General features: G+C 37.5%; 1 protein-coding gene across 5 annotated transcripts in view; it reads right to left on the bottom strand.

The window, feature by feature from the left end:
- The window catches only part of PGAP1 (post-GPI attachment to proteins 1), an 87,052-nt gene that overhangs the window by 57,243 nt on the left and 6,605 nt on the right, over window positions 1–23,204 (bottom strand). For 4 of the 5 annotated variants that reach the window (XM_021075856.1, XM_021075858.1, XM_021075855.1 and 1 more), the window contains 3 exons: window positions 19,025–19,200; window positions 7,293–7,464; window positions 3,266–3,423 (listed from right to left, as the gene is read on the bottom strand). In XM_021075856.1, coding sequence (XP_020931515.1) covers window positions 3,266–3,423; window positions 7,293–7,464; window positions 19,025–19,200 — 506 coding nt within the window. Of the gene's footprint in view, window positions 1–3,265; window positions 3,424–7,292; window positions 7,465–12,413; window positions 12,526–19,024; window positions 19,201–23,204 lie in introns of those variants that run through there. The other variant, XM_021075859.1, reaches the window with a different exon arrangement.

Genomic DNA, 23,204 nt, shown 5'->3' on the forward strand with positions numbered 1-23,204 from the left:
GCGTTGCTGTGAGCTGTGGTGTAGGTTGCAGACGTGGCTCGGATCCCGTGTTGCTGTGGCTCTGGCGCAGGCCAGTGGCTACAGCTCCGATTCGACCCCTAGCCTGGGAACCTCCATATGCCATATAGCAAAAAGACAAAAAAAAAAAAAAAAAAAAACCCAAAAAACAAAACCCTAGATCATTAGGATACAAACTGCTGGTTAGAGAGAGAAATGCAAAAGCCTACTAAAAAAATCTAATTATTTGTGGAAGGCTTCCTAACAATGGCACAACACCCTCCAAGAATTAAACCTTTTTTCATGCAAAGTAATGACCTCCCTGTGAACAGTATCTTACATACAATGGGGGAAAATTAAGTAAACCTGGTATTATTTTTCAGTTTCTTTGCACTGTCAAAGACACAATGAGATGCCCTTCCTAGAACTGTCAAAACAAAAGGAGAACAGGAAACTAATAGCCCTATATGCAAGAAAATTTACAGACAATGAACATGCCTCTTTAATTAAAAAAAAAGTTATTTGCAACTAAAAAAAAAGTATAACTTCTAAGGAGTCATCAAGTCACTGTCACTCTTGTACTCAAGGAAGAACAATGGGTACTTGGTTTCAGACTCTAAAGCTGGAGGAAACTACAGCATACTTAATGAACTTATAAACATCAGCTACCTTATTTAGAAATTACTGCTGAGAACTTACTTTAAAAATTGAGACAACCAGAGTTCACTGTGGTTCTAAGGTTATATTAGATGCTCAGCAGAGTAAGAACTCACAGTAGACATAATTTACTACTAACAAGTACATAAAGCTGGTTTACTTTCATTCTTTGCTAGAGCGGAAGAAGGAAAGTCAACACAAATAAATAAGCAGTTGCTTATCATTTTTATGGTAAAAACTGCTGAATGTCCACCAAAATCTTCCTTTTTCACACACTTAGCTGACTGCACGTCTCAGTCTCATTCTAAGGTATGACTAAGTTTTCTCTAATAATATATGAACAAGAGTGATGTGTGCCATCTCCAGGCCTGACTGATCTCCTAAAGCTCTTTCCCCCTTCATGTGAGTTGAAACAGTTATGATTAGGGCAGTCTTGGAGGTAAAGCATTTAAGAAGGGGGAACCTACTATCAGCCTGGGTCCCTTTAATGAGATTCCTTCAAAAACCACCCACCACTTAAATGTACACATAGGGCAGTTATATGAGCAAAACGTAAAATTCTGTGTTTAAGTGTCATTACCTGCGTGAGTGAATATTACAGGTCAGCCTACTCTACTAATGTAACTGAAGTCTCTAAAATAATTTTTCTAGTCACAATGGATAAAAATGCCATTTAACTGTTCTTGAGATAATCACTAAAAAGTTACTTCTTAATAACTGTTTTTTAAAATGAGAAATGCTTGGAAAAATAAAACTTTTTTCAGGACCCAAAAAAAAAAAAAAAAAAAAAGACTGTTGATTAGTTAGGAGCTAAAAACCAAGTAATTAAATACTTACTCAGATTATACAATAACTAGCTTTGAGAAAGTTCCATAATAAGTAAAATATATTTTCATCAAAGACATAGATATATAAGCTGCCTTGAACAGAACATATTATTAAATGCATTAGAAAGGACAGAAATCTGCAGGCATGCACACACACACACGTCATTAAAAAGACCAAAGTCTCTAAAAGCTTCAGGATGTGTTATCAATACATCATCATGTTCCAGACCAAGACTAGGAAATAGTATACCCAATTTTATACGACTACAAACATCCATGTTTACTAAGGTGTTCATATTTAGAGTTTTGAGAACTTCTAGCACATATCTGCCCAAAATATTCATCATCAAATAATAGGATCCATACCAACAATGGAGCTTGAGAGATTTACCAATTAGTTCTAAAGCTATTATGGGTACATCACAACTTCTCCAGTTATATATTTAAAAACTGCAGATAAGAATAGAATAGCTTAAAAATTCTTGTTCTACATATGGCAAGCCATCAGTAGTATCTGTTTATAGAATGATTAGAAATCTAAGGAAGAGCAAATAGCAGATAAGCTGAGCAAAGGAGTATCTTTGAAGAGGACAACTATGAAACAAGAATGCTCACTTAAAAAACAAAAGGAATGCTATGAATTTAATTTATATTTGGGGTTAAAAAGTTAAGTTCATAACTGAAGACTTCAAGGTTAAAAATATAAGAAATATATAAATCCTAAAAGGAAAGTTGAACTTATTTTATAGAAGCTATATATCCCTGCTAAAGACCAAATACTTGATATCCTAGCAGGGAAGAATAATTAGCAAATTAATTAATCAGGGTCTATCTATACTTTCAAAGTTAATTTTTTTTTGTCTTTTTATGGCCACACTCACGGCATAAGGAAGGTCCTAGGCTAGGGGTGGAACTGGAGCTACAGCCTACACCACAGACAGAGCAGCACAAGATACAAGTCATGCCTGCAACCTATGCTGCAGCTCATGGCAATGCCAGATTCTTAACCCACTGAGCAAAGCCAGGGATCGAACCCGCATCTTCATGGATACTGGTTGGGTTCTTAACCTGATGAGCTAATTTTTAAATTCTAAAATCAGTAAACTTCCATTCAAGTTTACAATTCAAGAGTATGTGAAATTCCACTACTACTGTAATAATGTATACAGCATATCACTGAGACACAACAAGGGGCCCTGGGACTTTAGGTCACACTTTCTCTCTGTCTTTTTTTTTAGGACTACCCCGGCAGCATACGGAAGTTGGTGGGCTAGGGGCTAAATCAGAGCTGCAGGCCTATGCCACAGCCACAGCAACACCGGACCCAAGCTGAATATGCAACCTATGCTGCAACTTGCAGCAACACTAGATCCTTAACCCACTGTGGAAGGCCAGGGATTGAACCAGGATCCTAATGGACATGATGTTGGGTTCTTAACCCGATAAGCCACAATAGGAACTCCTAGGCCACACTTTCTTACACTTAAAATTCTAATCAACAGATAGATACTTATTTTGAACAAGATACAAGTATCCTCATAAATAAAAGTCATTTGCACAAAGTTTCTAAAATCCTTTTCTAAGTATCCATGCCTCTGCCTTCTCAAAATACTCATACTCATTCTTTTATATTCTTTCTCTCTCACACACACATGCATGCACATGTGCACACACAAATAGCATACTATGCCAACTAAGCAATCACTTTCAAGCAACTACATATTTCTCCTTTCATACCCATATCCCTCATGTTACTACTTCAGTAGAATCTTAAAAAAGATTACCACAACAGATAAGGCACTGGTATGATCGCTTAATTTTGGTAGAAAAGTCAGTCCTGAACGAACTTGGTAATCCCGGAATCCTCCAGCTACAGAAAGCGTGGTTAAATTTATGTGTCTAGCATTTAGAATCCAATAGTTATTTACAGTCATATAAAAATCTGGTAGGAAATAAAAAAAGACATACGTTAAAAATTAGTAATCATTCCCTCCAACAATAATATATCCATACTATGAATATTAAACTGAGTTTCTGTTTAGGCCATATGAATGGTCAATAAATATCATCCATATTTCTCTATTTTGAGTAAAATCAGTATCTTTACACATACTCTACTTTCCTCATTAAATCAGAGTACAAATACTAAGAGTTAGTAAAAGTATCAATAAAGAAAAAAGATACTGTAATTTCATTAGCTTTGACAAGTCCATATGCAAACAACTTTCTACATTCCACAAGGACACTATTTGTTTATGAGTCACATAGTATAGGAAGAAAACCTGAACTTCTTCCAAAGAGAAACATTTACTATGCTAAGGAGTTGTAGATCTTCCTAACCATGGTTGTGTCCCTGCTTATAAATGCAGCTCTCTACTGCAGCCACCTACTGGTGACCACATAAAGTATGACATACACATTTGTTTTGGGACTCTCTGCTATGGAAAATCTGATGTTTAAGAAAGATGGTTCTGGAGTTCCCGTCGTGGCGCAGTGGTTAACGAATCCGACTAGGAACCATGAGGTTGCGGGTTCGGTCCCTGCCCTTGCTCAGTGGGTTAACGATCCGGCGTTGCCGTGAGCTGTGGTGTAGGTTGCAGACACGGCTCGGATCCTGCGTTGCTGTGGCTCTGGCGTAGGCCAGTGGCTACAGCTCCGATTCAACCCCTAGCCTGGGAACCTCCACATGCTGCGGGAGCGGCCCAAGAAATAGCAAAAAAAAAGAAAGAAAGAAAGATGGTTCTACCCATTTAGTGTAGCAAAGGGAAGAACCTGCAGACAATTTTACTACTTTATCTACGATTAGAAAAGATTAGAAAAATTTAGTGTCAAAGATCTGAAGCCAAAGCAAGGGAGTTCTAATTTCCTGGACTGATTGTCAAAACTTAATGCATTTTTATCCTGGCATTTGGTCCCACTGGTGGCTTTTAACATTCTGGAACAGCAAGTTCTTCTCATTGAAGATCTCAGCAGTATTCAGTTAAACTGTAACCAAGCAGACGCATTCCTAACATTTTTTCCAGGGCTTGTGATAAGAGTACTAATGGGATATACATGCCATATGCCTATATATTTAAAAGGCAAAATTCCAGCTAACAAACTGTTAAATCGAATGTATTTTCTCTGCCTACTTTCACAAATATGTCACTGAAATAGCCTGGAAGGCCAGGTTCAAATTAAGGATTTCAGGACACCTCAGAGATGGACACTGGATTATGGAAGCACAGGGAGAGCAGACTGTTGTGGAGATTTACAGCTGCAGCATAAGGAGAGCAGATCACTGTGGTGTCTTCCTTTCCTTACCATCCCCATTACATCCTGTACCATGAGGAACCCCTATGCACATCCAAGCTCTGTCTGTACCTCATGCAGGGCTACCTCTTGGCCACAATTCATTAGGATTATATATACCTGTCCTCAGGACAGATCCAGGTAAGAGGCTAAGGAAGCACACTTGAGGCATATGAATAAGAAAGACTGATTACTTGGATCATGGTCTAGAAGTAAAGATACAGTCTCCAAGTGGGAAAGCTGCTTGGCCTGTACACCCCACATCCTGTGGGGAATGGCAACAGGAGATTAGGGCCCTCTAGGGTGCAGAGACCCTAGGCTTCCTTTCCCCTATTTAAGGACAATACCTCTACATGGGATAAACAAGGAATCTACTTCTGGAAGTCACACGGGTCTCCTAAAAACCTAAAATCCACTGACACTTTAATTATTATTATTATTTTTTTTTTGTCTTTTTGCTATTTCTTTGGGCCGCTCCCACGGCATATGGAGGTTCCCAGGCTAGGAGTCGAATCAGAGCTATAGCCACTGGCCTACGCCAGAGCCACAGCAACGTGGGATCCGAGCCACGTCTGCAACCTACACCACAGCTCACGGCAACGCCGGATCGTTAACCCACTGAGCAAGGGCAGGGACCGAACCCGCAACCTCATGGTTCCTAGTCGGATTCGTTAACCACTGCGCCACGACGGGAACTCCTGAATTTTTGTTTTTTCATTCTAATTGTGGCTTAATGCAGTAAAATAAATACAGAATAAAGAGACAGAGGATTGCTGACTATTGAAAAATCACCATGACTCTATGAAGCGCTTTTAGCCTAAGCCATTTACAGACAGACCATCAGTATCCTTCAAAACTGGTAAAACCTGACCCTCTTGATAGTTCTTTCCCTAAAAGAGATTTTTAAGATGCATTTTGAGTATTCTAGTTTAACTACATGACTCAACTAATATATCAATAAAATGCAGTAAGAGAAAGAATTATCAATTGTCATGAGAAGTAATATGATTTTTCTATGCCTTTACTTTTTTCCTAAACCTATTATAAATAATAATTTATAATTACTAGAATTAGTAAAGCAAATTTAAACGACTTCAATCATAAAACAAAATTTAGGAGTTCCCATCGTGGGTCAGCAGAACCAAATCTGACTAGCACCCATGAGGACGCAGGTTCGATCCCTGGCCTTGCTCAATGGGTTAAGGATCTGGCATTGCTGTGAGCTATGGTGAAGGTTGCAGATGTGGCTCAGATCCCACATTGCTGTGGCTGTGATATAGGCTGGCAGCAATAGCTCCAATTTGACCCCTAGCCTGGGAACCTCCATATGCCACTGGTGCGGACCTAAAAAGACAAAAAAAAAGATTTCTACAGGCAAGGTTTTATACGTAATACAGAAAAAAATTCCAACTTCTCTGTAAGTACTGTTGCACCAGATATTCCAGCAAATAAGTTACTCCCTGGCAATGTTATGTTTAAATAGATGCTTTGGAAAACTACTTTGGTATGGGGTCATTAGGGTATATTTTTCACTTATCTATAAACAAAATTTTATCACAAGATAATGCAGATTTTAACAGGATCAGAAGTATAAATTTACTAGTCAGGGAAAATAATTATTTCTAGAGATATTCTTCTACACATACAATATTCTAATAAGCACTGAATACTTAATATTTGAGATAGGCATTTAATTCTTATTCTGTGACATTATCACTATTTAATTAGATGACAGCAGTCACAAACTTCCACTGCTTATTCAAAATTCCCTGCAACATTACAGTATTATCCATAATTTTATTTCCTCTGTTATCATAATGTAACTCATTTCAGAGGCAGCATACACAAAGGTTAAAAGCACAGGCCCAGAAATAAGCTGTCAGAGTCAAATACTGGCTGCACTACTTTCTTGCCATGTGACTTTGAGCAAGAACTTTATCTTAGCCTCTGTTTTTCTATGCACGAACATGGCAATACAATGGTACCTACCTCAAAAGACTGCTGGAAGGATCAGATGACATAATAACCCTGTAAAGTCCTTACTACAATACCCAAAATACAATTAAGAGCTCCATAAATATCAGCAATTCTACCTTCACCATATAAAGTGTTAGCAGACCTGTTTATTTAAAAACAAGGCATTTCTACTATTTTACTTAAATACAAGCTTATTCTGAATACAGTACTATGAAGAGTTAACAAAACATAGCAAGTAAAAACACACTTTGAGAAACAGGGAGTCATCCTCAAGAAAAACTGAACTGAAGCCCAAATACCTAGGGATTGTAAGACACATGCCCTCCACATTAAGATGCTAGACAGAGAAAACTAACAGCAATTTCAGTTATGAGCCTAAGTTGAAAGTCACGAAGAGATGCTCAGAAAGGGAGGTGTTGATTTGAACCTAAGTTATGTCACACAAGGATAAACCTGCAGCACACTCTATAGGGAGTAGCTGCAGGGACTTGTTTAATCCTAAACAATGGGGAGATCAGTTAGTGCTTACGTAACAGTACTCACCTGTAATGAAACGATCTAATGGCATCACAGGAGCAACATGAGGCGTGGCTTGTGTAACAAGAAGATTGATCAGATCGTGTTTAAAATTTTTCAGTGTAAGCAATGCTCTTGCAACGAGGCCACCCATAGAATGACCAATTATTGCCACGCTTTTGGGAGCAAATTCTTGACCCTATCAAAAAAAATCACCAAGGCATGACTAAGAATTTAGTATCATAATAAATATACTAAATACTTCTCTCTACATATGAGCAATTTAATAGAAAAAAGAAATTTTAAACTTTATATAACCTCCCATCATAAAACACAGAAATACATTTTCATATACTTATAATGAATGTATACACACTATTTAGTGTTGTGCAAACTTTTTAAAAGATAAATTTCACAAAGTTCTATTAGTTTCAGGTGTCCAGCAAAGTAACTCAATTATACATATACATATATCCATTCCTTTTCAGATTCTTTTCCCATATAGGTTATTACACAGTATTAAGTAGATTACCCTATTTATACACTAAATCCTTGTTACTTACCTATTTTATATATAGTGTGTACATGTCAATTTCAACCTGCTAATCTATTCCAGGGCCCTCATTTCCCCTTTGGTAACCCATAAATTTGGTTTCAAGATCTTTGAGTTGTTTTTGTTCTGTAAGTTCTTTTGTATCATTTTTATTAGATTCCACATGTTAGTGATCTCATATATTTGTCTTTCTCTGACTTACTTCCCTTAGCATGATAATCTCTAGATCCATCCATGTTGCTGCAAATGTTGTTAGTTCATGCTTTTTTAAAATGTCTGAGTAAGAGTTCACTGTATATATGTACCACATCTTCTTTATCTACTCCTCTGTTGACAGATGTTTAGGTTGCTTCAATGTCTTGGCTACTGTCAATAGTGCTGTGATGAACACTGGGGTGGATGTATCTTTTCAGATTATGGTTTTCTCAAGATAGATGCCCAGGAATGGGACTGCTGGGTCATGTGGTAGTTCTACATTTAGGGTTTTTTTTTTCAAATAATTATTTTTACTTCTTCCATTATAGCTGGTTTACAGTGTTCTATTAATTTTCTATTGTAAATTAACTGGTGACCCAGTTACATGTACACATTCTTTTTTCTCACATTATCATGCTGCATCATAAGTGACTAGATATAGTTCCCAGTGCTACACAGTTTCTGAAGGAACATTTTCTCCACACCTTCTCTAGCATTTACTGTTTGTCAACTTTTTGATGACAACCAATCTGACTGATATAAGGTGGAATCTTACTAAAGTTTTGATTTGCATTTCTCTAATAATTAGTGAAATTTAACATATTTTCTTGTGCTTTTTGGCCATCTGTCTGTCTTCTTTGGAGAAATGTCTGTTCGGATCTTCTGATCATCTTAAAAATTGGGTTGTTTGATTTTAGTACAAAGCTGTGAGATGTTTGTTTATTTTGGAGATTAATCCTTGTTGGTTGCTTTGTTCTGCAAACATTTTTTTATCAGCAAGCTTTGGTTTTCTGAACCCAAGTCAGAACATCTAGTCTAGCAAATCATGTTTTTACCATTTGTTTTACTGGATATGAGATGTAACTGTAGCTGGTGTATACTAGAATATTAGATTTTATAGGATATATGAAGTTATTTATTTGAAATTGGAAATATCACAAAAAAGACAGAAAAATTATGCTGCCATAGCAATATATTCATCATATTGATATATCTTTTTTCTTTTGAGGGCTGCACTGGGGGCATATGGAGGTTCCCAGGCTAGGGGTCTAATCAGAGCAGCAGCTGCTGGCCTACGCCACACCACAGCAACATGGGATCCGAGCCGCATCTGCAACCTACACCACAGCTCACGGCAAAGCCGGATCCTTAACCCACAGAGCAGGTCTAGGGTCGAACCCGCAACCTCATGGTTACTAGTCGGGTTCATTAACCACTGAGCCACGACAGGAACTCCCATATTGATATATCTTATCTCATTAAATTATTTCTCTGTTGTGCACCTGTATTTAAAGAGACCAACAATCCAAAACACCTATTCATTGATAATTACATATTTTATTTTATTTATTTTTGGTCTTTTGTCCTTTTAGGGCTGCACCCACAGCACATGGAGGTTCCCAGGCCAGGAGTCTGTCTAATCAGAGCTGTTGCTGCTGGCCTATGCCAGAGCCACAGCAATGCCAGATCAGAGCCGCGTCTGCAACCTACACCACAGCTCACGGCAACACCAGATCCTAACCCACCGAGAGAGGCCAGGGATCAATCCTGCAACCTCATGGTTCCTAGTCAGATTTGTTTCCACTGCACCATGACGGGAACTCCTCAGTGGGATTGAACTTAATTGATTACTTCTTCCTCTTTGAAATGCTTTGCTTGGTTCCCTTGATAGTATACTCTTCTGGTTCTCCTCTTACCTCACTGACTGCTCTTTTTAGTCTCTTGCTGGTTCCTTCTTAGCTCCCCTCATCTTGTTATACTGGTGTGATTCACACCTCAGTTCTTAGTTCTCTTCTTTCACAACCTGAATCCATCAGTGATCTCATCCAGTTCCGTGGCTTTAAATCTATCTATATGTTGTCAATATTCAAGTTATGTATCTCCAGACTGGACCTCTTCTCTTGAACACTAAACTTAAACTCTAACTGCATATTACAAGCCACACCTGGAATGTCTAATGTGCACCTTAAATCGAACCTGTCTAGAACTAACTCTTAATATCTTTCAAACCTACTCCTTTTGCATTTCCCCCTACCCTAGTTAATGGTATTTTAATCCTTCTAGTTCTTCTAGTTTGGGTCACCCTTAATTCTTCATTTTCTCTCACATTTCCCTTCCATACCTGAACTGCGAGCAAATCCTGTTGCCTTTAAGATTTATACCAATCTGAACATTTCTTTTCATGTCCACTGCTACCAACGTGATGCAAACCACCACTATTTCTTGCCTGGATCACTACAACGGCCTCCTAACTGGTATCTCTGTTTCCACCTTTACATCCCTTTAGTTTATCCTCAAAAATATCCCAAATGACACTGTTAAAACCTAAAAACAAAACACGTCATTCCTTTGATTAAATTGCCTTCCTGGAGTTCCTGTCATGGCACAGTGGTTAATGAATCCAACTAGGAACCATGAGGCTGCAGGTTCGATCCCTGGCCTTGCTCAGTGGGTTAAGGATCCAGCGTTGCTATGAGCTGTGGTGTAGGTTGCAGACGTGGCTAGGATCCCGAGTTGCTGTGGTTGTGGTGTAGGCCGTCAGTTACAGCTCTGATTAGACTTCTAGCCTGGAACCCTCCATATGCTGTGAGAGCAGCCCTAGAAAAGGCAAAAAAAAAAAAAAGACAAAACAAACAAACAAAAACCACCTTCCTTCCAAACTCTCCTTGTACTAACTCACTCTGTCTATTCCAGCCATACCAGTCTCCTTGATTTTCCTCAAATACAGTACACATGTGTTTGCCTCATATGTTCATTTCCCCTGCCTAGATATCTAGATATTGCTAGATATCTAAATGGACTACTCCCTCCCATCTTTCATTTGTATTAAACCTCCTTCCTCTCAACAGAGGTCTTCACTGGGTACCCGTATTTATAATTGTAGTCTTCTACCCTCAACTCCCCATCTCCCCTTCCTGTTTCATTTTTCTTCCTGACATTTATCACTATATAAGATAAAACATATTTTTATTTACTATGTTTACTGTCTGCCTCTCCCTATTAGAACATAAGGTCCATGAGGGCTTGGATTTCCACTGTAGTCATTCCTCTATTTGCATGCAGACTCATGTGATGAATGAATGTGGTTTTCTCCATCTAAAATGTCCTCTCACTTTCCCACACCCAAATCGTATCCATTCAACCAGACTCAATTATCTCTAACCCCACTGTACTTGCTCATATAGAACTATTACTCTCTAATAATAAATATTATCTCTAATACCTGCACCCATGGCACGCAGAAGTTCCTTGGCCAGGAATCAAAACCAAGTCACAGTGGTGACAAATGCCGAATCCTTTACTGCTAGAACTCCTAAAAGCCTCATTTTAAAAGAAAGCTTATTAGTTCTATTATAACTTTAATATACAGTAATTAGAGAAAACATGACAACAACAAATGGGGAAGAAAAACAAATTACCTAGTATATAACATTAAAAACATGATTTTTGTTTGTTTGTTTGTTTTGTCTTTTTGTCTTTTCTAGGGCCGCTCCCGTGGCATATGGAGGTTCCCAGGTTAGGGGTCTAACCAGAGCTGTAGCCGCCGGCCTACGGCCTACACCACAGCCACAGCAATGAAGGATCATAGCCAAGGCTGCGACCTACACCACAGCTCATGGCAACGCCAGATCCTTAACCCACTGAGCAAGGCCAGGGATCGAACTCACAACCTCATGGTTTAGTTGGATTCGTTAACCACTGAGCCATGATGAGAACTCCAAAAACATGATTTTTCATTGTGAATGACATTTATGGAAATAAAGATTTTATAATCACATCTTATTTATCTTATCCAATAAATATCAAATACATAAAAGGTCTTATAACATGGTTTGTTTCATACTATAGTAAGGGTAGATTTAAGCTCAAAAAATACTTGCTGCAGAAGTAATTTTAAAATGCTGGCTTATGCAAAGAATTACGATGTCCAAATTTCATTTCCAAGATGAATAGGAATTCCCATGCCTGGATTACTAGAGCTTCACTGTTATGTCTTGAAATCAGGCAGTACAAGTCCTCCAACTGTTTTTTGTTTTCTTTTTTTTTTCTTTTTTTGTTTTCAAGACTGGCTTTCTTGATTCTTAACTTTGATTTTTTTCACATAAGCTTATCGAATTAAAAAAAAAAAAAACACCTGCTGGTTTTGATTCATATTGCATTAAATCTACTGATCTCCTTAGTGAGAATTTACATCTTAATTTTGAGTCCTCTACTCCACAAAGTTGATCTGTCAATCTATTTTGAATTTCTTTAAATTCTCATGATAATGTTTGCAGTTTTCAGTGAACAAGTCTTGTACATTATTTATTAAATTTACCCCTAAGAATTTATTTTGATACTATTGTAAATGCATTGTAAAATTTCACCTTTCACTTGTTCACTCATTTCTGAATACTCACCATTTTCTTGTGACTTTGCCAAAGGTCTTTCTTTTCAAACAATGTCATTCATCGTCTGATTTGATAATCAGGATTTGCTGGTTTCTTAAAATGAGCTGCTGTTGTATAGTCTCTGTGTTTGAGTAAGATGGGTATTATTTTGTCTTTAAATGTTCGATAGAATTCACCACTGAAGTCATTCAGTTCTAGGAGTTTTTTTGGCACTAAGGTTTTTAATTACAAATTCAAAAAATTTTAAATAGACACAGAAATAGAGATTTGTTTCTTCTTGTGTCTGCTTTGTAATTTATTTTTTAAGGGATCTGTGCATTTTATGAGTTGTCAAATCTATTGGCATGAAGTTGTTTATAACATCCCTTTAATAGCTTCTTAGTATCTGTAGGCTCTGTAAAGACATCCCCTCTTTCATTACTTTTTTGGCTACACCTGTAGGCATGTGAAAGTTTTGGGGCTAGGGACTGAACCCATGTCACAATTGTGACCTGTGCACAATCCAGGAGCCTAAACCTGCTGCAGCACAAGGAAACTTACCTCTCTTTCATTGATATTGTTGGATCCTTTCTTTCTTTAATTTGTCTATGTATGGGTTTATCAATTTTATATATCTTTTCAAAGAGTCAGCAACTGCTATCAATATTTTTCTCGGAGTTCCCGTCGTGGCGCAGTGGTTAACGAATCCGACTAGGAACCATGAGGTTGTGGGTTCGGTCCCTGCCTTGCTCAGTGGGTTAACGATCCAGCGTTGCCGTGAGCTGTGGTGTAGGTTGCAGACGCGGCTCGGATCCTGCGTTGCTGTGGCTCTGGCCTAGGTCGGTGGCTACAGCTCCGATTCAACCCCTAGCCTGGGAACTTCCATATGCCGCGGGAGCAGCCCAGGAAATAGCAACAACAACAACAAAAAAAAAAGACAAAAAGACAAAAGACGAAGAAAAAAAAAAAATATTTTTCTCTACTCTTTGACTGTTTTCTGTTCTCATCTTTACTGTTTCCTTACTCCTACCTACTTTGAGTTTACTTGGTTCTTCTTTCTCTAGCTTCTCAAGTTGGAAGGTTAGATGACTGCTTTTAAACCTTGTTTTGTTTGTTTGTTTGTTTGTCTTTTGTCTTTTTTTTTTCAGGGCCGCACTCGCAGCATCTGGAGGTTCCCAGGCTAGGGGTCTAATCAGAGCTGTTGCCGCTTGCCTATGCCACAGCCACGGCAACACCAGATCAGAGCCGCGTCTGCAACCTACACCACAGCTCATGGCAACGCCGGATCCTTAACCCACTGAGCGAGGCCAGGGATTGAACCCACAACCTCATGGTTCCTAGTTGGATTCATTTCTGCTGTGCCACAATGGGAACTTCTAAACCTTGTTCTTTTCTAATACAAGCACTTAAAACTATGATTTTTTTCTAACCACTACTTCAATCTTACAAATTCTGATGATGTGTTTTCATTTTAATTCAGTTCAAAACATCAAATTTCACCTGTGATTTTTTTTTTAAACTTTGGGTTGTCTAACCTCAAATTTAACCTCTAATCCTCAAATTCCAAATATTTGAAGGTTTTCTAGGTATCTTTTTGTTGTTGACTTCTAATTTAATTCTGCTATGTTCAGAAAGTAAACCCTGTATGATTTCAATCTTCTGAAATCTATTCGGACTTGTTTTATAGCCTAGCATATGGCATATCTTAGTAAAAGTTTCAGGTACATTTAAAGAGAATATAGTTTCTACAGTTGTTGGATATGGTCTACAAATATTAGTAAGTTATGCCAGTCTCCCCCCTTTTTTTGTAAGGGCCGCATCTCCGGCTTATGGAGGTTCCCAGGCTAGGTGTCGAATTGGATCTGTAGCTCCTGGCCTACACCACAGCCACAGCAATGCAAGATCCAAGCCATGTCTATGACCTACACCACAGCTCATGGCAACACTGGATCCTTAACCCACTGAGTGAGGCCAGGGATCAAACCTGTATCCTCACGGATACTAGTCAGGTTCATTACCACTGAGCCACAATAGGAATTCTAAGCCAGTTTCTATAGTTGCTGGGTGTATTCTATAAATGTCAACAAGTAAATCTGGTTAATAGTGCTTGAGTCTATACTTTACTGATTTTATATTTATTTCATCAATTACTGAGAGGGGATTGTTGAAATCACCAACTCTAATTATAGATTTACCTATTTGTTCCTTTAGTTCATTAGATTCTGCTTCATGAATCTGGAAGCTCTATTATTCAGTGCATATTCACTTGAGATTCTTTCACCTTCTCTATGACCTGACTTTTTTATTATTATGAAATGACCCTCTTTTAATATTCTTTGTCCTATAAGCTATTTAAATGATACTAAGATAACCATGCCACCTTTCATATGATTTGTGTTTGTGTCTCTATTTTTTTCCATTCTTTTACATTTAATCTATCAGGATCTTTATATTCAAAGTGGCTTTTGCTTTCAATATTCGGATTAACATATAGTTGGATGGGTCTTGCTTTTTCTATCCAGTCTGACAAGCTCTTCCTTTTAATTGGAGTTTTTTGTTTTGTTTTGTTTCTCTTTTTTGATTGCCCCACAGCATATGGAGTTCCAGGCCGGGGATCAGATCTGAGCCGCAATTGGGACCTAAGCCACAGCTGCGGCAACACTAGATCCTTAACCTACTGCACTGGCCAGGGATCAAACCTGTGTCCCAGTGCTCACAAGATACCACCAATCCCACTGCGCCACAGCAGGAACTCCTGGACTCCTGGAGTGTTTATCTACAATTAATGTAATTATTGATATAGTTGGGTTTAACTCCATCATCTTGCCATTTGTTAACTGTTTGTCCCATCTGTCTTTTTGTTTCTTTCCTCCTTTCAGACTAGGTACAGGCATACCTCATTTTATGGTGCTTCACATTATTATATTTCACAGAATTGTATTTTTTTTTAACAGCAGAAATTGACAGAACATTGTAAATCAACTATAATAAAAAAAAATTGTGGCATTGGGCAAGTCTATTGGTATCATTTTCCAATAGTATTTGATCACTTTGCATCATATTTTTGGTAATTTTCACAATATTTCAACTTTTACATTATTATATTTGTTAAGCTGAGCTGCAATTAGTGACCTTTGGTGTTGGTACTATGACTGATAAAGGTAAGTATTTTTTAGCAATATTTTATTTTGTTTTATTTTTTTAGCAATATTTTAAAATTAAGGTATGTACATTTTTAAAGATATAATGCTACTATGCACTTGATAGACTGTAGCATAGTGTAAACCTAACTTTTATATACATTGGGAAACCAAAAAATTCTTGTGACTTGTGATATCTGCTTTATTGCAGCAGTCTGAAATAGACACTTCTACACCTGAGGTACACCTGTATTTCTCCTCCATTTGCTCCTTAGCTACATTTTTTTTTGTTGTTGTTACTCCAGAAATTACAACGTACAACCTATACAATATATAGATTACAACACACCATGAATTAATATTATACTTCTTATCACAGTGGAATAATCCTATTTACTCCTCTTCCCATCCTTTTCAATATTACTACGTATTTTCCTTCTAAATAAATTATAAATCTTTTAATACATTTTTACCGTAAATTTTTTAACATTTTAATTTTGAATCAATTAGAGAGAAAAGTTGTAAAAATAGCATAGAGTTCCCATATACCTCTCCCCCAGTTATCCCTGATGTTAGTATTTTATGTAACCACACTACAATTATCAAGAAGTTAGGAGTTCCCATTGTGACTCGGCAGGTTAAGGACCTATACTGTCTCCGTGAGGATGCATATTTCATCCCTGGCCTGGCTCAGTGGGTTAAGGATCTGGTGTTGCCGCAAGCTGAGGTGTAGGTTGCAGATATAGCTCGGATCTGATTGCCATGGTTATGGTGTAGGACTCAGCTACAGCTCTTTTGTTTTTTTGTTTGTTTGTTTTTGTCTTTTCTTGGGCTGCTCCCACAGCATATAGAGGTTCCCAGGCTAGGGATCTAATCAGAGCTATAGACGCTGGACTGGGCCAGAGACACATCAACACAGGATCCGAGCCGCATCTGCAACCTATACCACAGCTCACGGCAACGCCGGATCCTTAACCCACTGAGCAAGGCCAGGGATCGAACCTACAACTTCATGGGTTCTAGTCAGATTCGTTAACCACTGAGCCATGACAGGAACTCCGTCAGCTACAGCTCTAATTGGCCCCAAAACGTCCAGATGCTGCAGGTGCAGCCATAAAAAATTTTAAAAATAAATAAATAAACACTGGTGCAATAGTATTCACTGGAAAACAGGAGTTCTGACCTGCATAAAATTTTTTAAAAATAAGTATTTAAACAGTGGTGTGATAGTATTCACTGTAAACATAATTTCGGTTTCATAAGCTTTCCCATTAATGTACTTTTTCTATTTCAGGTTCCATCCAGCATCCCACCTTGCATTTATTGTTATTTCTTAGTTTCCTCTAATCTGTTCAATCTTTCCACATTTTTTATGACCATGATACTTCTGAAGGGTTAGCAATTTTGAAGCATCTCTCTCAATTTGGGTTCGTCTAAAGTTTTCCCATGTTTAGAATGTGGTTATGCGTTTTTGACAATAATGCCACCGGCTACAGAAACTATGTTGCAACATGTCAAGGCGATTCATGATATCAATATGTCTTACTACTGATAATGTTAGCCTTGGTTAGGATGATAATAATCTGTGATGATGTCTGCTAGGTTTCTTATTATGAAATTCTTTTCTTTTACAGTTAATAAATATATTAGAAAAGATAGTGTGAAACTCATATGACTATCCTCTTTCTCTTCAAACTTCCACCCAGTAATTTTAGCATCCATGGATGAATCTTACCTGTGGCAATTACTACTGTGCTGTTCAACTACGGTTGACTTTTTATTTCCCTCTTTTCTTCTACCCAACACAAAACTTTGAGTTTCTGTTACTCTGACAATGCTTTATTCTACCCAGTTTTGAAGGATTATTTTTGTGAGATATGTAATTTTAGTTTCAAAGTCCCCTCCCACATCATCTTCCACCAAAAGTCTTTAAGAAGTTCTATTGTTTTGGGGTTTATTTCTAGTGGAAAGCAGTGATCATTTTTTCTGTTTTCCTTGTAAGTAAAAGTTTTTTCCTCTGGAAGCTTTTAAGATAATCTCTTTACCTTGGTTTTGAATAATCTGACTAAGATGAACTTAGGTGTGATTTTCTATTTATTCTGCTTGACATTCATTCACTGACCTTCGTGATCTGTGGGTTGAAAATTTTAATCAGAACTGTAAATTTGGTTCTCTGAATATTTTTTTCCTCATATTTCTCTCTCTTCTTCTTCTGGGATTCTAATTACATGTGTTAGACTATTTAGTACTATCCCAAAGGTTATAATCTCTTGTTCCACAGTGTTCAAGCTGCTTAAAGCCTATCTACTGAATTTTTCATTTCTGATACATATTGTTTCAGTTCTACATTTTTCTTTTCTGTTCTTTTTTTAAAAAATAGTTTTCATGTCCCTGCTGAGATACCTCATCTGTTCCTTTGTATGCATCTTTTACTCTAAATCCTTAACTTCAGTGTTTTTGAGGCCTGTATGTAAGGTGGATCTTTGAGTAGCTCTAGGTCTTTCTAACTAGTTGGTCAGAACTCCTGTCTTCCAGCATCATGTGGCCTCTCCAATCTCACTGCAATTCACAATTCCCCAGCAGGTGTTTTTGCCAGGACTTGCACAGCGGCCCACCAAGAGAGAAAGTGACCTATCTTTGTAGGTAATAGTATTTTTATCTCTGACACTTTAGAATTTCTGACACAGAATGAGTTTTAGTCTGTTGTATTGCTCTTTTAAATTTCTCTATAGACTCATATTCCCCATTGTTCCTGGCACCTGAAGCAGACACACCCCCACTACTCCCTCTTCAGTATGCTACTGCCTTTCAGATTCTTGCCCCATGCATACACAGCATGGCATTCAAAGACTGAAAGGTTCAAATGTATAGGGCTCCTTTCTCTGCCTAGTTCTCTTCTTTCTCCTACTCTGACCACAAATCTAAACCATTTCAGTAGTCCCATATTCCAATATCTGCCTTCCTCAGCTTAGTGATATCAATCTGCTCTGCTTGATCTCTAAATATTTACCCTGTGGTCTGGAAAATGCTTCCAGGCAGAAAGTCAGGCACTTATGGGGTTCACCTCACATTTCCTCTTTCAGTGATCACAGTCCTTTAGTATTTGGTTGTCCAACATCTGAAAACATGGGCTTCAGATACCCTGGCTAGTTTTATAGTCATTTACATACGGAAGTGGTCTGCTCTACTACCAGTTATTTAGCCAAAACTAGAAGCAGAAAACCACACTAACAGTTTTTTTGAAATGTAGTACATTCCTAATTTATTTATAAAATTAAATTTGTTTTCCTAAAATTCATAAGGGTTCTTATAAATTGAACTTCAAAACCCATCACTGAGTTCAAATAATAGCTGCCTACATACACACACAAAAACTCTGTGCCACCTTTGCTTCAACTTCTATATAAACAAATAAATAATTTAAAATACATTGAGTCCCTTTAACAAAAAATAAAGATACTAATAGGTTGATCACTATTGACTTGCATGATTATTTCATACCTTATAGAGCTTGAGAATTGTTTTAATGCATTCGTGAACAAACTTAGTCTGCTTCTGAAGACTTCCACCATACAGTGCCACCAGTTCTCCATTGAAATTCACACTGAAGAAGTCAAAGTGGTATTTGAAGTCAATGTCTTCAGCTTTTCTAAGAGCAATAGAGCCAATAGAACGAACTGCAAAGGAAAAGGGCAAAGAGCACATTAAACAAAATTTTTAAGTTTCATCTATTCTTGCTTCAAAGTGTCTTAATAAACAACTTTACTCCACATTCTGAATATAAACAACCTATTTCAGGGTGACATCCTTAATAGTATCAATTTAGAAGAACAAACCAACTTAGCAGTTCTATGTCTTATTCTATTTTAAATTTTTGAAAATTAAATATAAAGTGAATAGTTTATTCATTCTCTGCCTGCATCCCCTTTAGTAGGGGCAACAATTGATAAAAGGGAAGGGAAAGATTCTTGGAAGAATAAGAAACAGAAATTTTGTCACACTTGAGCATTTTAAGAATGAGAAAATTTCTACAAGAAACATCTGTTCATCACAGCTCATCACAGTGGTTTAAACACTCATGCTTAATTTGTCTCTTTTTCTTATATATGACATCCAATCATCAGTAAATCCTGTTATGCCCTCCCTTCTAAATATATCCCCAATCAAGTCATCTCACTATTTCCACCACCACTTTTCTAATCCAAGCACCATCATCTCTTGCTTGAACTGCTCTATAGTTTCCTAAATGGTCCCTCTGCTTCTACTATTTTAGGTTTTGTTTTGCAAACCCTTTCACAGAATTGTGAACTGATTACATTAACTGGCACTAAAAGTTACAGTACATGGTTTAGCAAACAAAACATGTTTGTCATTCCATTTTTAAAAACATATTTAATTCACATACTACAAAATTCATCATGTTAGGTGCATGGTTCAATGATATTTTGTATATTTGCTGCACAATCATTTCTGCAATCCAACTTTGGACATATTTTAATCACCCCAAAAAGAAAACCCTACACTCATTATCAGTTACTCCTCATTTCTCTTCTCCTGATTTCTGGCAAGCACTAATATGCTTTCTGTCCCTCCATATTTTCCTATTCTGTGCACTTCTATAAATGAGATGATATAATACACAGTCTTTAGTGACTGGCTTCTTTCACTTATGTTTTTAAGCTTGATCCACACTACAGCACATAATTCATTCCTTTGTATTGCTGAATAATATTCCATTATATGGATATATCATAATTTATTCACCATTCATCAGCTGATGGACATTTAGGTTGTTTCTACCTTTTAGTTCTTATGAATACTGTTGCTATGAAAATTGTATACAAGTTTTTGTATGGATCTATGCTTTCATTTTTCTTGTATTGATACATATAATGGAATCATTGGGTCATAAAACTCTGTTTAATATTCTGAGGAACTGCCAAACTTTTCCAAGGTGGTTATTCCATTTTACATTCCCACCAGCAGTGTATGAGGGTTTCAATTTCTTCACATCCTCAACAACACTGGCGATTATCCGTCCTTTAGATTATAGTTACCCTAGTGAGTACGAAATGGTATCTCATTGTGCTGCTGACTTGCAGTTTCCTGATGATTAATGATGTTTAGTACAATCACTATCTTTCCTACTTCCATGCTTATCTCTTTACAGCATATTCCCTACACAGCAAAGCCAGAGTGATCATTTATTAAAAATAAATCACACTTACCAGACTGGTTAAATTAAAAAATCTGGCAATTCCCATGTTGTCAAGGAAGTGGAGCAAAGGGTAGTATAATGCAGTTTCTGGGAGTATATGTTAGCACAACCAGTAAAAATAAAAAGATGCACCTAAACTGTGACACAGAATTACACTCCTACGTCTTACAGAAATATGGACTTATGTGCTCCTAGATAAGAAGAATGAAGAAGAATGTTCACTATAGTAACTGCCAATAAATGTAAACAACACAAAGGTCCAAAGATAGAATGTTTAAACTATAGTAACAGTCATAAAACAGAAAAACACTGAGTGAGGAAAATGAATGAATCACAGTTCACAGCACAACCTAGATAAATTTTAAAAACGATGTTAAGTGGAAGAAGTCAGACACGAAACAATACATACTGGTTATATTTTACATTGTAAAGTTTAAAAACAGCCTCAAATAAGTAGACAGTATTAGAGATGCATACTTAGACACTCAAACTATAAAGAAAGTCAAGGAGTTCCCCTCGTGGTGCAGCAGAAACGCATCCGACTAGGAACCATGAGGTTTCGGGGTCAATCCCTGGCCTCGCTCAGTGGGTTAAGGATCTGGCGTTGCTGTGGCTGTGGTGTAGGCTGGCAGCTATAGCTCCGATTGGACCCCTAGCCTGGGAACCTCCATATGCTGCGGGTGTGGCCCTAAAAAGCAAAATGAATAAATAAATAAATTAAATTTAAAAAAAATCTTAAAAAAAAAAAGTCAAGAAAATGGTGACCTCAAAGTTAGGACTGTGGTTTCATCTAGAAAGAAGTGATGGAGTTTTATTCAGGAAGGGGCACATAGGGGTTTTCCAGAGTGCTAGCTAGCAACCTTCTACTTCTTGACTTGGGTTTTGGTTCCACAGCTATTCACGTTATAGTAATTTTTAACTGAAGTTATATTTTATGCATTTCTTTATAGATGTGTTATATTTCAAGTACAATAACTAAACAAACCAAAAAAATGACAGTATATCATTCGCTACCCAAACACTCCAACAGTTGCCCATCACAACTAGATCAAAATACTGAATCTCTTTCACAGCTTTTATGATATAGTCTGTGACTACTTTGCCATCCTCATCTTTTTTTTACTTTCTCTAGTCTCAGTGCCCTTGAACGCACCAAGCACATTCCTGTCTCTGGGTCTTCTTGCAAATAGTCACATACTTCAGTCCCTTGTTACATTCAAGCCTCCATGCAAATATCATCTCCTCATACTGGTCTCTCCTTCATCTAAACTAGCCATCTCCTGACCCTGTTTATCCTCTATCCCTCACTCTGGCTTATTTTTCTTTCTAACTTTTAACAGTACTAATATACTTGTTTGATAGCTCTCTTCTCAATAAGAACTTTTTTCTTTTCTTTTTTTTTTATGGCTGCATCTGTGACATATGGCAATTCCCCAGCTAGAGGTCAAATTGGAGCTGCAGCTTCAACCTACACCACAGCCTGTGGCAATGCCAGAACCCTAACCCACTGAGCAATGGGAGAAACTTAATCTGTCTTGATCTGTTTTGGATTCCTAATATCTAGAATACTGCCTGGTTCATGGTAGGTATCCCATAAATAATTGGTAGCTAAATAAACATGTAAGTAATTACACTAAATGTTGAAATCACTCTAGTCTCATTATATAAAAGAATATACCATCTAATAACAAAAAAGAACATATTTTAGGTGAAACTACTCCCTGATTACTTAACTCTTATGTCAGAAATAACTCGCTGATTATAAGAGAAATGCAAATCAAAACTACCATGAGATACCACCTCACACCAGTCAGAATGGCCATCATTAATAAATCCACAAATAACAAGTGCTGGAGGGGCTGTGGAGAAAAGGGAACCCTCCTGCACTGCTGGTGGGAACGTAAACTGGTACAGCCACTATGGAGAACAGTTTGGAGATACCTTAGAAATCTATACATAGAACTTCCATATGACCCTGCAATCCCACTCTTGGGCATCTATCCGGACAAAGCTCTACTTAAAAGAGACACATGCACCCGCATGTTCATTGCAGCCCTATTCACAATAGCCAGGACATGGAAACAATCCAAATGTCCATCGACAGATGATTGGATTCGGAAGAGGTGGTATATATACACAATGGAATACTACTCAGCCATAAAAAAGGATGACATAATGCCATTTGCAGCAACATGGATGGAACTAGAGAATCTCATCCTGAGTGAAATGAGCCAGAAAGACAAAGACAAATACCATATGATATCACTTATAACTGGAATCTAATATCCAGCACAAATGAACATCTCCTCAGAAAAGAAAATCATGGACTTGGAGAAGAGACTTGTGGTTACCTGATGGGAGGGGGGGGAGGGGGAGGGATCAGGAGCTTGGGCTTATCAGACACAACCTAGAATAGATTTATAAGGAGATCCTGCTGAATAGCATTGAGAACTATGTCTAGAT

Source organism: Sus scrofa, chromosome 15 (assembly GCF_000003025.6).
Source record: "Sus scrofa isolate TJ Tabasco breed Duroc chromosome 15, Sscrofa11.1, whole genome shotgun sequence".
NCBI classification, from domain to species: domain Eukaryota; kingdom Metazoa; phylum Chordata; class Mammalia; order Artiodactyla; family Suidae; genus Sus; species Sus scrofa.